The sequence below is a fragment of the Papilio polytes genome, unplaced genomic scaffold (genome assembly GCF_000836215.1).
Source record: "Papilio polytes unplaced genomic scaffold, Ppol_1.0 DF823731.1, whole genome shotgun sequence".
Lineage (NCBI taxonomy): Eukaryota > Metazoa > Arthropoda > Insecta > Lepidoptera > Papilionidae > Papilio > Papilio polytes.
In genome coordinates this window covers 4,606,614-4,620,777 of record NW_013525473.1, presented here as the reverse complement: position 1 = coordinate 4,620,777, position 14,164 = coordinate 4,606,614, and the positions used below count along the sequence as shown (strand labels likewise).

Below are 14,164 nucleotides of genomic sequence, written 5' to 3'. Positions count from 1 at the left end.
ATATCAAAGATTAACTAAAAAATAAAAGCACTAGATTTTTTTAAATTTTGATGTATCTCTACAGATACACTAACAAGAAAAGGGTTAACCTTCTTGCACTTTACCGTCCGACCGATTTGACGACATTCCTATTCAATTTCTAGGTTTGGTTGGGAGGGAAAAAATACGAAATTCAGAAGTCGATTTGTAACTTGACCTATTTTCGATTTGCTCAAACCGAAAAAAAAAACATTCGAAACTACACTTAATGTACGGAGAATTTAATAAATTTATACAGATTGCTTTTAGTTATACTGCTGTTAGAATTAAAAAGAATCATGCGATTTATTTTAAAGTCAGAATACGCTAATCTTACTAATAGTGTAAATGCGAAAGTTTATATGGCTGACTGGATGTTTATTACAGTTTGTAGTCTAAACGGTTGAATGGATCTCGACAAAATTTGGCATAGACGTACAGGATAATCTAGAAGAAAGCATAGACTACGCACTTTTGTTTTTTTGTAATTCCAAGTGGACGGAGTCGCGGGCAAAAGCTAGTAAATGTATGTTTTCTCTAACGTGCAGTATTTAGGGTTAGTCTTTCATTTGCTCGTTGATGATTAGTTAGATTCATATTCTCTATACTTCCATTTATTCTACATGCATTTTTTAATTATCTAGCCATTCATAGTCTATTAATTTCAATACTTTGTCGATGGAAACTGTGAATCATGAATTTTTCAATGAACACCGTTTGTTTAATGATGGGTTCTTACTGTGTAAAGTATCAAGACAAAACTATCTATGTTCTAAATAGAATCAGAGGTACGGTAACATTTTTTTGTAAATACAGATGTTTTAGTGGAAAACACTTTATAGTATTTTTTTAATATTAACCGAGTTTTGATGATTTACTAATATTTCTTGTACCATTCCAACTAATCTCCAGGTTTACGACAATAGTCAAATGACGGACTTCGAACCCTCGACCACGTGATCGGAAATCTGTACTCTTAACCAATAGGCTGTTGATGCTTCAAATCGATTGACGCGAATTTCAAAAGGATGTTTTTACGTGACATCAGATCGATGATTGTTTGTCTTAGTAAAATGGTATTGAGCGAAAACAAACAATATGTTTGTTTTAATCGGAACAGACCAAATATTGTATTAGTAAACACATTAATTTGTCTGTAGTTGAGAATAAATGACGGTAAACTAAGGCAAGAATTAGACAAAAGGAAATTTATAAAAAACTAACGCATAAAATCATTTAAATGTACAATTGAAGTGTTCTACAAGATGTCCGGGTAGAAAGGAAGACCACAGAATTCTTTTCATTTCGGCTAAGGAATCTGTGGTCTTCCATTTTACACGTCTTTCCCTGACAAACATTATAAAATTCACTAAAGAGAATGTTGTCAATTACTGCAAAAGCATTTAAACTTAAGAATCTGTACTGTTCAACCAGAGGCTTCTATACAAATGTACATCAAAGGGTGTCAGTTACTTACGAATGCTTATTGTTGGATGACTAACTCAGGCACCCTAGGTATAGCGATGAAAGGGAAGCCCATATTTAATTACCGCTTGTAGTGTACGCAACTTCGTTACATTTAGTCAACTTAAAAGGGTCTCTTGTAGCTTGTATAGTATATTTATGCTATTAAAAAGTTACTTTTAACTATTTCAATACATTATCTACATTTAACCTTAAAAAGTAAAAAACAAATTTTACTTTTAGGTAACTGGACATTGTTCTAAATCTGTCATTGGCTTAGGCAATTGTCATGTTCGAATTAAGGGCGCAAATAAGCGTACTAAATTTCATAAATAACATATAAATGTTTACGTTTAGTTAAGATTATTATTAATATTAGTTTAGCTCGCATAGATTAGTTTTATATCTCTTAGCTTAGCTTTGTTTTTAATTAGTTTAGTTGACGGTGAATAGGCTTAATACTTCGATCATTACGTAAGGCTTTATCTTTAGAGTAATTAAAATGATGAGTTACAAAGGATTTCAAAATTTGAATAGATTAAATAGTTGTACTAAATTTACATTTGGTACCAGTTGATTTGAAATTCCATTAATATAATTGTCGTTAAGCCATGTTTTCAAGGTTTAAGTAAGTCGAGGACTTATTTGCCTGCTTTGGCTGCTTGCCCGGACAAAACTAAATATAAAAGGGCCTTTTTCTTCAAGGTTTAATATAGGCCATTTATATAGTTTAAGATTGATATAGTTTGTATAACAATAAATCGAATTCAGGACTCGCAATTACGTGAAACACAATTTATTTTATATGAATTTTATGTCTATTACTATAGAAAATGTGTATTTTAGGTAACGCCTTTCCTTTCGCTCGTTTGTAGGCGTTATGAACAAAATGTTGACCTTAATGCGAGACGCAAAACTAACGAATAATCTTTGGAAACCATTACCCAAAGCTCTTTGAGGTGTACAATCAAATATGGATATAATGACCTTTGACCGAGTCCTGTTTCGGTGCTTTGGTCCTTGTTTAACAAGGTTTATTACGATTAACAAAGTGTAGATTGCTTTCCTTTATGTATTCTGTAACTGAACTTACATTAGAAACGTTATCAAGCAATCCGAAATTACGACTAAAATTATACTAGCTGTAATTTTGCAGTCATCCTTATTCTTATACGCAAAAGCAACAAATGTATCAGAAAACACTGATAACGTAACCCTTCACTTTGAAGACTGATCTCTATTTTTCAACATACATGAGATAGATGACAAACCCCTTTTTTCCATTTCCAAGAACAACTTTAATTCCGTTGTACGAGTAGTTACCACGTTTATTCTTGGTACATTCCATAACATTTACAATAGAATATTCAGGTAGAATACCAAATTAGGTATTTTGAGATGTTCTTGTATTAATGTTAAACCTATTTGCAACTTTAAAGTCATTTTTTTTTATTCGTTACTTCCAGCCTTTTAAATGTATAATTGTGGGTACATGTAAAACAGTTACTTGCAAATTTTAAGTGGCATGAAATTTTTATTTCCATATATTTGCAGCATTCAAGCATTACAAGCATTCAGTGAGGTCAAGGCCAGGTTATAGGTAACTATTAATTTGAACTACACTATTGCTATCTCTCCTTTTTTGTGAAGAGAGAGAAAGAGATGGTATAAGTAACACAGATGCTACTAAGCAATGTAGACACAATGTAATAATTATTTTATCATCAACATATAAAATAAATCAGTAAAAGCGGCAAAAAGTTGCAATTTTTCGTATGCTTTATTTCAATACTTATTGCATACAATATTTAAAGACTGTCTTTTATTAAAAATAATGCAGTTACAATTATTTAAAAGAGTCTTAATACCGGTTTCGAGTTTTTAATTACAATTTTTTAATTTGTTACTGGATTACTAAACGAAACTATAAGTAGTAAAGAAATGGATTTGAAGTTTTTAATTTTATTTCTCCCGCTCGTTCTCTGCAATAAAATGGTCAGAACAATATTGCGGTAACTTTTATTTAAAGTAGTAAAAATAACTTACAAATATCAAGTTATAAAGTTAAGTCACAGATAATTAGCGTTATCGGAAGGCCTAATAGTAGGCTAAGATAGACCTAAATATTACAAAATGCTTTATAGGTTCAAAAATAGTTACCACAGATTATACAATACTGAAATGGTACCTTTGTTTGCATAATCCAATGAACAGGTTATTTTGTTTACGTTAACGCTAAACAAATTGATTAATGACTAAACAAAGGCCTAGGGCCTGTCCCACCACTGACTTATAGAGGCTCTGATAGTTTAAAAATGACGTCACTGTCAGATAAGGTAACAAAATCAGATATTTCCATCATGTATTTTACACGTTGAATTGTAATATCCCCTCTTAACTTAACTCAGACGTAGGAAGATTATTGTTGCTAGGTTATAATGTCATTTATAAAGCTATTAACGTACAGGATTCATTTCGTTAATTCGGTCGAACGTTGACAATGAGTGCTTTATAATCGCTAACAGCCTGGGGCCCCGTGCTCTAGTCCCCGACCGCACGCGGATCATTACATAACTACTTTATTCAATGGTTTCACTTATAATTGCTTGTATCGTTTAAAATGGTTAACGATTTTCGAAATCGATTCTATTACGTTCTATTGATACAATTTGAAGTTTGGTTTTTATACCCTTTTAAAGGAAAGAAAAAATAGTTCGTCTTAGGCCTTGTGTAAACCTCCAAGAACACATTATGCTGATATTAAATATATTAGGGAAAAATAACTATAACGCGCGATAATTTTTACAAGCCTTTTTCCTTTTGATATTTATTCTCCCCATTATTGTTACTAAGATGTCTATTAAGAGAATTATATGAAATAAAAAAAATACAGATCATAATAATTAAACTAAAACAAACATAGCAGTCTGTAGACTCGCTATTAATTCTTATTACGAGTTACTCGATCTACAAATTAATTACGAGGCAATTAAAGTTAAGATAATAAAATAAAACATTCAGGAGTAAGACATAAAATTAAAATTAACGCTTCTCCATTACTTACTGAAACATCAAAGTAAAGTATTATTCAAGTAAATTTAAAAAACTTTTGCTTAATGAAGTAGAAAGATACGCCATTTTTTAGGGAAAAAAATCATGAAACATAATCATTTCTGCCGGAAGATTTTTATGCTTTTTCCTTTATCATTAAAAAGAAAGCAATTTCAATTTGACTATTTTTTTAACGCCCATGGTTTTTATTTACTTATTTCCGTTTCATGATCGATTTAATCCTGCTTTTAAAACAAAATATTTCCGAAGTTCCCCTGGGAGATGCGGCGTCGGTCTTAATTGGCTCGATGAAGGGGTTAATGGAAGAGCCTGCATTGGTAATATTTCGCTAATTGGCAATTGCAACTTCCATCTCCGGTCCCCCATGCCAATCCTTTTTGATGACATGCTTACTATGTTTACCTTCATTTTCAACGCCTACGAGGTTATGAATTATAGTGATAACTTGGAGCTGAGATTTTTAATCTTTACAAATAATAAGTACTGTTTGTAGTTTTTTATATGGACATTCAATTAGTTATGTGAATATTAAACTGAGCAGAAAATATCCCAGTTTCGTTTCTAAAAACACTGTTCACTTTACTTATTTTGGACATATTCTAATAATGTCTCCGTACCACAGTAAAACTAGCGTCCATTAGATGATTTGATAATTTCGTTTCCCAGATACGTTTTGTTAGCTTAATAAAAGGTTTTTAATCAGCAAGGATAAAAAATAGCAGTTTCAGGAAAGAAAAAACATAATATGCATCTTCGCACATTATTCCGCTATCCTAAATTGCAATCTCCATTGTTTGTCCCCGGACACAATGGCCGCTGGTTACTGCCTCGCGTCGCCTGAGTGAAATAAGTTGTTATATACAAATTTACTTGACCCACGTCGCCAGTAAACGGACCCTTATCAAAATACATTATATTTTATAGAATAGGCTTTTCATATAGCAAGTATTTGTTTATAACTCACTTATGCTGGGTTTCTGAAGTTTTAAGTTTTCACTTATAACCTAGCGATTCATTAGTGTTATGTTTCATAGGAGTAAAACTCAAGTTAAGTTTGGAAAACCATTTCATGAAGTTATCGAAACAAAAACACTAAAGAATGGTTAAACGAAGCTACGAAACTGGCCATTATACTTATGTTTTACTCTTATTCTACACATAATTTTATATCTTGTAAAAAAACTGTTGTCAGTTATTGTGTTTAAGTAGGGAATTTCAACAATAAAATCTACGACCATGAAAATCTTTTCATTGTGAAATTTTGTCGTGGAAAATGTATTATTTAATAAATAATTTGTCTGATTGACATTTTAAGTAAACAAGTTTTAGGTTATAAGTTCAATATTGGATACCAGTTTTAATATTTAGGTCATTGCGGGATATTTGCGGTTCCCGAAGGATGCCAATCAATCTGGGCCGCACCAGTTTTATGTCAGTCCACACGCTTAAAGGCTCTCAAGCATCAAATTAGGTAAATTGAGCACTGACATCTTTCAATGGAATATATTACAATCTTTGTCTTTCATACAATCAGGAAACGGTTTTTTTTTTTATCAAACTTATTCATTTTAAATATAAATTACTTTCAATGTGACATTAAATTTGTAACGCGTGGTAAAGTACGAAATTTTTGTGTTTAATCCTAAATTTTTACGAAAAAAAAAATCTAATCATGTTTTTGATTACAAATGAGGTATTAGTTAATTAACCAAATAGATTTAAAATAATTCTGAAGTACTGCTGGATAAAGCAAGAATTCGAGGTTGATTGAACATTTATTTCGGTAGTACATGTTTACTTGGTTTGTTTGAAGACTGCCAGCTTTCCATAGAATCGTGACGTAGAATTGTAGATCCACACAATCTACCGGATTGTTTGTCTAATCTCGTAATAAACGAAGTAACAGCACGAGCCGAGGTACCCGAGAGAGCCCTCGAGCTTAGTTACTCTTAAAGGGGTTTAGGGTGGCTCTCAGTACGATATACAACCTCGAGTTGTTTTAGGTATTCATTCATAGAACGCTCAAGTATTAGTTATTTATAACTTATAGCGTGATTGTTACAAAATAAAGAACAATTCGAGTCACTTGAAGTACTAAGTTGTATCTTTTTCTTTAAAAGTTTGCAAAATCGAAATTTGTTTTATTTGGAAATTCATGTTTTTGGTGTAAATTACAGCATACTTTTATTCCTTTTTCCATGCTCAATACATCCAAAATACTTAAAATAACACTTCCACAGTTTAAAGAAACACTTAAGTTAAGTATTGCCTTTGATAAAAGCAACAAAAGATATCACATACAAGTTTTCAAAAACACTACAAAAGGGATACGATTTCACACAAAGTTTTCCCTCACGAACTTCAACCGTAGACACCGACTTAACAAGTTAGGGATCGACATCGCATTCCAAGTGGCTCGGTAGTATAATTAGAACCTTTTGTTATAGGAGGAAGGTTGGAAGTTGAACCGCAACAATTACTACCAAGAGGGTTGGTTGGCGACGGGCAACGTGCGTGGAGTGGTCGGCGTGACTTTTACGTCATCACACGCGCGGCGGCAACACGAGCTACCGCTGCGTACCAACTACAACCTACGTGGGCATAGATCTGATGTAAGTATACCAAGAGAAACATTTTCTTTTAAACCACTTCATCTCTTTATACTTTGTCGGAATACTTAGATCCCAAGCCTAAGACGTTAATCACCAACTTCAATTATTCAGGGTAATAAACATTACGGAATCGTTAGTAGTAATAATCGAATTAGTGTTTACATTCTAGCTCAAACTGGTAAACCTTAAAAACCACGACCACACAGAAGACAGGCGTGAAATGGAAGCAATTCCGTGTTTCGTCTGATGAGTGTGGTGCCGGAGGCCTAATTTAAGTCCCTTTCTCTTTACCACCCTTTTCTTTTAAGGAGAGGTTGGGAAGAGGAAGTGGATTTGACGGTGGAGAATATGCATAGGAAGGGGAAATATCCTCTTTATATGCGTCTCCTCCTCCGTCGTATAAGGGTAGGCAACGCATCTGCAATTGCGGATGTCTATGGGCAGCGGTCGCTTCGCCATTTTGGCGGTTACAAGTGGCCGCTTGCTCGTTTGCCTCCTTATGTTATAAAAAAAAATATTTTCATTATTACTCTACAGTATTTCAATAAAAGTAAGGGTAGATAGGAAAATTATGGTTTCATTATGAATGAGATAGATTAAAAATTCTAGTGTCAACTGTTGTAGCCCATTAGTTTGTTTTAGCCATTATATGAGTTTGTATACCGGAGGTATCTTTGTTTTTAGCATTTGTTTTCTTTAAGGTAATTCTTGTGAAATGGAACGAACCATATCAGAAGTTGGCGTCGTGCGACAGTTCGGGCGTCATCTTCGTATGGATCAAATACGAAGGCCGATGGAGCATCGAGCTCATAAATGACAGGAGCACACCTGTCACACACTTCTCCTGGTCTCATGATGGAAGAATGGCCCTTATTTGTTACCAGGTAAGGTTTTTCCGTTTAATTACATAATACTCATTCTAGATCTTAATCAGATCCCCATTACTAAATAAGGATTCTCAAATTGCAATTAAATCAATACTCCTGTAAAATTCCCTGGTCATGTATAATTTTGAGTAAAACATACAGATCGATTCACAGCCTCTTTCTTTTTGCATTCGTTTAAAATAAACTTTCTAGGAACCCCAAAATTAATTATGAGGTAAAATCACCTCAGAAAAAAATGCCTAAGTTACGTAAATAACGGCCTAAATTTGATAGTATATGTCAAACAAACGTTATAATAATTCAAATGACAGGGAAAACTGAATGTAAAGGAATATTTACCTCAAAGTCCCTTTACCGCTGTCGCCGGGGGTCGGTATTATAATTATGAAATTGTTTAACTTAGCTCCTATAATAATCAAATTGTTCCTTTGTTTTCTCATTGAAACGTGCCCAATAAATGTCCCTTTAGACAGTTATCAAGTCGAATTACTATTCGAGGCTTACCTTTGTGTTATTCCTTAATTGACGTTATCGTTTGCATGAGTTCAACAAACCGATAATAACATTTCAATTGTTATTTTATGTTATAAAGTCATCATAATTTGATTTAAGATATGTTATATTTTACAACTGTCATTACACGAGGTAACCTACAAAAGCTTTCGTCCAAAATGTATAAACATGAATAAGTAATTCCTTGAATATTAGTGACGAAAACTATATACAGCCTGAGCTACGTAATATAAAGGGGCGAAAGGACAAGCCGACGAAAACGTGTCTGCAATTTGCTGAAAGGCTTCCTCCGAGCCCCGCTGACGTTATTTGATATCTTTGAAAACGTACCCATCAAATATGCTAAGGTGAACTTGCTAAGGGCAACGTTATGTAAACTGTTACTTGGAACTTACACTGGTTTTGATTTATTAGTTATACATGGTAGTACAAACTAATAGTGAACAAAAAAATCTTTTGTAAGAACCACTGAATCTTACTAATATTATAAATGAGAAAGTTTAGTTGGATGGATGGATGTTTGTTTGTAAGAGTTTGTAGCCTAAACGGCAAAGTGGATCTCGATAAAATTTGGCATAGATGTAGAGGATACCCTGGAAGAACACATAGGGTACTTACTTTTGTTTTTTTTTATGCCACGCTCACGAAGTCGCGCGTTAAAGCTAGTTTATTATAATACTGTAACCTCACTGTAGTTTTTAATTTAGCAAATTGATTTTCTAAATTTCTTAGGATGGCTTCGTGTTGGTGGGCTCGGTGGCCGGTCAGCGCTACTGGTCTTCGATGCTGTCGCTGGACGCGAGGATCACGTGCGGCTGTTGGACGCCTGACGACGGTCAAGTGTACCTTGGTACTGCCTCCGCGCAGCTCGTCGTTATGGACGTGCACGGCGCTATGGTGTCACAGGTTAGAACCATAGAGAAAATTATGAAAATTTTATGCTAGGGATGTATGGCATCTTGTCGCTTACCTAGGATTACGAGTAAAATCAAAGTCTCCCTTAGGTGCAACTGGTAGCTGAAGGTGGCATAACATCTATGGCGTGGTCATGCGAGAAATTTAAGATGGAGGAGGGTGAAGAGGGTGGTGAAAGTAGCGGTGGCCACGTGCTGGCCGTCGCGCTGGGCAACGGAGAGATAGTGCTTTTACATGGCCATGACGACGTTAGTCCAGTGCGTGTGACCACTGGCCTCAGGGGCAGCACGCTGGCCATGGAGTGGGCAAATTCACGAGAATTGCTCGCAGTTGCGGGGACCTTGAATGCGGGTGAGTTATGTCTGCATAACTGCTGGACAATATTGAGAATTATTTTGGTAACTAAAACGATTTATTTGTAAATTAAAACTGGTGTTTGTTACGCCACCACGCGTTTATGGTATAACAATTACCGTTTACCAAAAGTATTATGGTAACTATAATAAGATATGGTATTAAATGAAAAGTCTTTACCTATTGTTATATAAGTTAATTAAATAGATAATTATGTTCGAAATGCGAAATGTTTTCTTGTAGCTCATTACGGTTTCTGAGAAATTGGATTAGTAATTAAAGTACGCGATCTCGGCATCTCTTTGATTAATCTTGCGTTACTATTTATTTAATGTTTTTAAGATATTAATATATCACAGAACATAATAATTTACCCATCTCTTTGTATCTCACATTTAATGAAAAAAAAATAATTAAAATAACCTTGCGATCTCTTGATATCACTTGTGAATAATATGTATATTTCGTATCGCACCTATGATTTCTTCAACTCCGTCGGGATACCCGGTGAATGAATAATGTATCCGTAGTGAAATATTTATGTTGAAAGGTCCACCCCTGACAGGATTGTGCAAACGAAATAATTTAATAATTTACTTGTTCGTTTTTGGAAACTATTTGAAAATGACAATCATTTTTATATTTAGTTTTACGATCCCTGTGATATTCTAAAAACTTGATCAGTAGCGGTTATCCCACCCCGTTTAAAGTCATATTGGTGAAAAGTAAATACTCTCTTACACATGATAAATGTGGTTAGTCGCAAATAAAACAATGTTTCGACAATAAAGGAAGCTTTTGTGTATTTTTAGAAATCATATTTGACAACCCTATAAATGACAGGAACGGACCGGGCGAAGGTTCTTTCAATCTGCAGGAAAGATTTACGATCACGACTCACGGGCTCGTAAATTCGCCGTTCACGTTTTATGTCTCGGCAGCGAGAGCGTCGCGACTATACAATAGCTCGTATACTTTGTCCGCGTGCACATATTGGACAATAAACGAGACTTCTTTCATAATCTTTATGTAGCTTCGCATCAAAGGCAGTAGGCGAGGCGCTTTAATAAAGACGAAGCAGTTTGTAAGCTTCTTTAAGTCACGTAAACTTAATTACATCAAATCGTTATAAAATATTATTTTATTATCTAACAGCTAAAATATGGGACTATAATGTAAGCGAAGGACCATAGTCTTTGCAAAGACGTTACTGAATTCTCTAAAATTCATTTTACAACATTCCGTATGATTATTTATCTGTAATCAGAGACCAACGAGTCCGCCGAAGCGCCTCCGTTCAACAATGTGGTCAAGTTCTACTCCGACACCGGGGTGCTAATATACACTGTGCCCATACCATATACGCAGGTATTTCTCACTTTACTTACCTAAACCTTGCTGATATCATTTGCTTCATCAGACTAAGAGAACTCTTAACTAAATATCTCACAACTGTTTAGTCTTGCTTTGATTGCTATGACCTTATAGTAGTGTGTGTGCCTCCATAGGTGCACACACTACTCGATTTTTAGTTGTGCAACTAAATAGTTGAAATGGCTTTGGTACGTGTGCACCTGCTCTAATAACTCAGTCGATTCTTGTAAATTTGTTGAGGGTTATTCAATGAAATACTTTGCAAACAGACGGCTTATTGCGATGAAAGGAGTTTCATTTAATTTTGTTGCACGTGTCGATTTCTTTGTGTGCAGGCCCGTGTGAGTGCGCTGACGTGGGGCCACGCGGCGCGTCGTCTGTTCGTGGGCGTGGGCGGCGCGGTGTGCACGGCTCGAGTGTGGCGTGCGGTGGCGCCACTGCAGCTGCTGGCGCGCGTGCGGGCCGCGCAGGCGCTGCGCCACGCGCGCCTCGCCGCCGCGCTGCCCCTCCCGCCGCGTCTGCAGCCCGCGCTCGCCAGCCTCTTCGCACACACCATACGGGTATAGCACTACTCGACTACCTACACTTCAATCACATTCTATAAATGCTCCGTGAATTTCCTATCAAACCTACTTAGAAAGCCCTGATACTGGAGACTCGTTTCTACATTTTTTCCTCTAAACTGTAAACATCACAATACCTACAAATTTCGCAAAGAATGATAATTTTGTTCACCTAATTCATTTCCTATTTTCGCCAGTGCAACGTGCCGGAGACGAGCGAGCTGCGGCGATTCGTGTCGCGTCCGCCGGGCGGGCGGCTGCACTGTACCATGCTGCGGCACGACGACGAGGAGGCGGGCGCTTACACGCTCTACCTGGAGCACCTCGGCGGCCTCGTACCGCTGCTCAAGGGAAGACGCACCAGCAAGATACGACCCGAATTCGTCATATTCGACCCACAGGCCGAAGGTACACACACACACATAAATTCTCTTTCTTATTCTTCAAAATTACGAATTTGTATTGCGCAGTGTGCGCAGATGGCGCTGCGTGCGCAGTGAGCAGCAGTAGCAGCAGCAGCAGCGGCGCGGGGCTGGCCGGCGGCTCCCCCGCGCCCCGCTCGCCGCGCCCCGCGCCCCCCGCCACACCCGCGCACCGCCCCCGCCTCCCGCAGCCGCAACACTCCTCCTGCTCCTCCGACAGCGAGAGAGAAGACGGTCAGTCAGACAGAGGTCTGCTGTCATTATTACAATTTTGTCTCTAGATAACTTCAAATATATTTTCTTATTTTTTGAAAACAATTGTGTTCGAAAACTATAAATAATGTGCCACAATCTTTATATCCTAATGTTCTGTAGGTTGTACAGGATCTCCCAGACTGCAACGACGCAGGCGCGCCCGGGAGCGGCGCAAGGCGAGGAAGTCCGGTGACAAGGACGACCCGCCCGACGAACTCGCTTACATCGACTCCTTGCCGGAGGTAAGCTGCTTTCTTTGTTCTTTTTTAGAAATCGCTTTGTCTTCTCACTTGTTTTAATACTTTCAGGATGTTCGATTAGTTGAAGTCACATCGAATATTTGGGGCACCAAATTTAAAATGCACGGGCTGGCTAAAAATGTTCCTGATAACTTGGGTCAAGTGACTTACAAAACGTCTTTGCTTCATTTGCAACCGAGACAAATGACGCTAATGATAACCGAACTGAGGGACGACCACCCAGTAGATCCCGATCCGAATTTTAATCCGAACATATTTTCCGAAGACGAGGAAGAAGTGTTTCAGTCAAACGACTCGAGTTCACCTTCGCATACAAATAATAACATTAGGCGGAAATTAACCATCAACGACCGAATCAATAATTCAAATAATGTTCTTTCTCAAAATGAAACTTATTCCAGTAATAACAACAATTCGAATCCATCCATAGCGCGAGCGGAATCGTACGACGAATTCCCATACATAGATACGAACGACTCCGTCAACAACGTGTCGGAGAGCGTGTACTCGACGGGCGTGCGGCACGCCGCGCCCGCGCCCGAGCGCAGGGTGAACAGCTCCGCCGGCGTCCCCCACCGGCACGCCATCTCCCCGCTGCGCTGCGAGAGCTCAGTCCCAACCTTGCAGTCCCCGAAGAATGCCGTCGCGCCGACAGACATCATTTTCGAAAGGCCCTCCCCGCAAACGGTGACCTGCGGAGGTCGCGGTGACTTCTGCGGCGGCAGAACCGATTACAGTGTCCGCAGTGATGGCGTAGCCCTAAAAAATAATATACCAAACATCGAACAACAATCTTTCAATTTAAACCTTAGCGTAGAACCCAGTAGGCAGGTTACAATAAAAAAATGCGATAACCACGTTTCGGACAATTGTCTCTCAAAATTACGCAAAAACATTTGTAACCGTGGCGAATCGGCGTCATTCGAGGTTAATACTAGAATACTGAAAACTTTATGTAACAAAAATTTCGAGCACGAGGTGCATCCGGATGCTATGACGCGGCGCTCAGATAATATGAAAAATATACAAAAGGGTGAAGATTTGAAATTCATCGACGAGGAAACTCCCATAGAAACAACGATAAACAATTTGAGCGAGAGACCTCGCGAGATGAGAGTGCAGCGTACTACAACCGTGGTGCCCATCAGCCCCGTGTGCGCCAGCGTGCCCGTCTACGACACGATGACGCGCAGCTGCAGCGTGGGCTACCTAGACCTCGTCGACCCGCAAGTGCTGCGCGCTCACAGCCTCACCGCCCTGCGCGGCGAGCAGCCCCGGCGACTGGTCCTGGTGAATAACAAACGCCACAGGAGAGCGAAGCGACATTTCCGGACCAACGACATCAAGCAAATGGAAAGCAAAACGCCGAGCTTAAAGAAATGTGGAAAATCGAGGAGCCTCGATTCGGGCGAACTCTCTATAACGGTGGAGAAATGCAAGCGACAGTCGCGGTCC

The 14,164-nt window shown here is 37.8% G+C and overlaps 1 protein-coding gene across 1 annotated transcript in view; it reads left to right on the top strand.

Annotated features, from left to right (window-relative positions):
- Positions 1 to 14,164, top strand: part of LOC106103505 (tubby-related protein 4) — a 20,214-nt gene that overhangs the window by 3,052 nt on the left and 2,998 nt on the right. The window contains exons 2-11 of the mRNA XM_013283284.1: positions 7,002 to 7,166; positions 7,868 to 8,050; positions 9,299 to 9,472; positions 9,571 to 9,832; positions 11,103 to 11,203; positions 11,545 to 11,769; positions 11,970 to 12,180; positions 12,243 to 12,428; positions 12,570 to 12,691; positions 12,758 to 14,158. Coding sequence (XP_013138738.1) covers positions 7,002 to 7,166; positions 7,868 to 8,050; positions 9,299 to 9,472; positions 9,571 to 9,832; positions 11,103 to 11,203; positions 11,545 to 11,769; positions 11,970 to 12,180; positions 12,243 to 12,428; positions 12,570 to 12,691; positions 12,758 to 14,158 — 3,030 coding nt within the window. The remainder of the gene's footprint in view (positions 1 to 7,001; positions 7,167 to 7,867; positions 8,051 to 9,298; positions 9,473 to 9,570; positions 9,833 to 11,102; positions 11,204 to 11,544; positions 11,770 to 11,969; positions 12,181 to 12,242; positions 12,429 to 12,569; positions 12,692 to 12,757; positions 14,159 to 14,164) is intronic.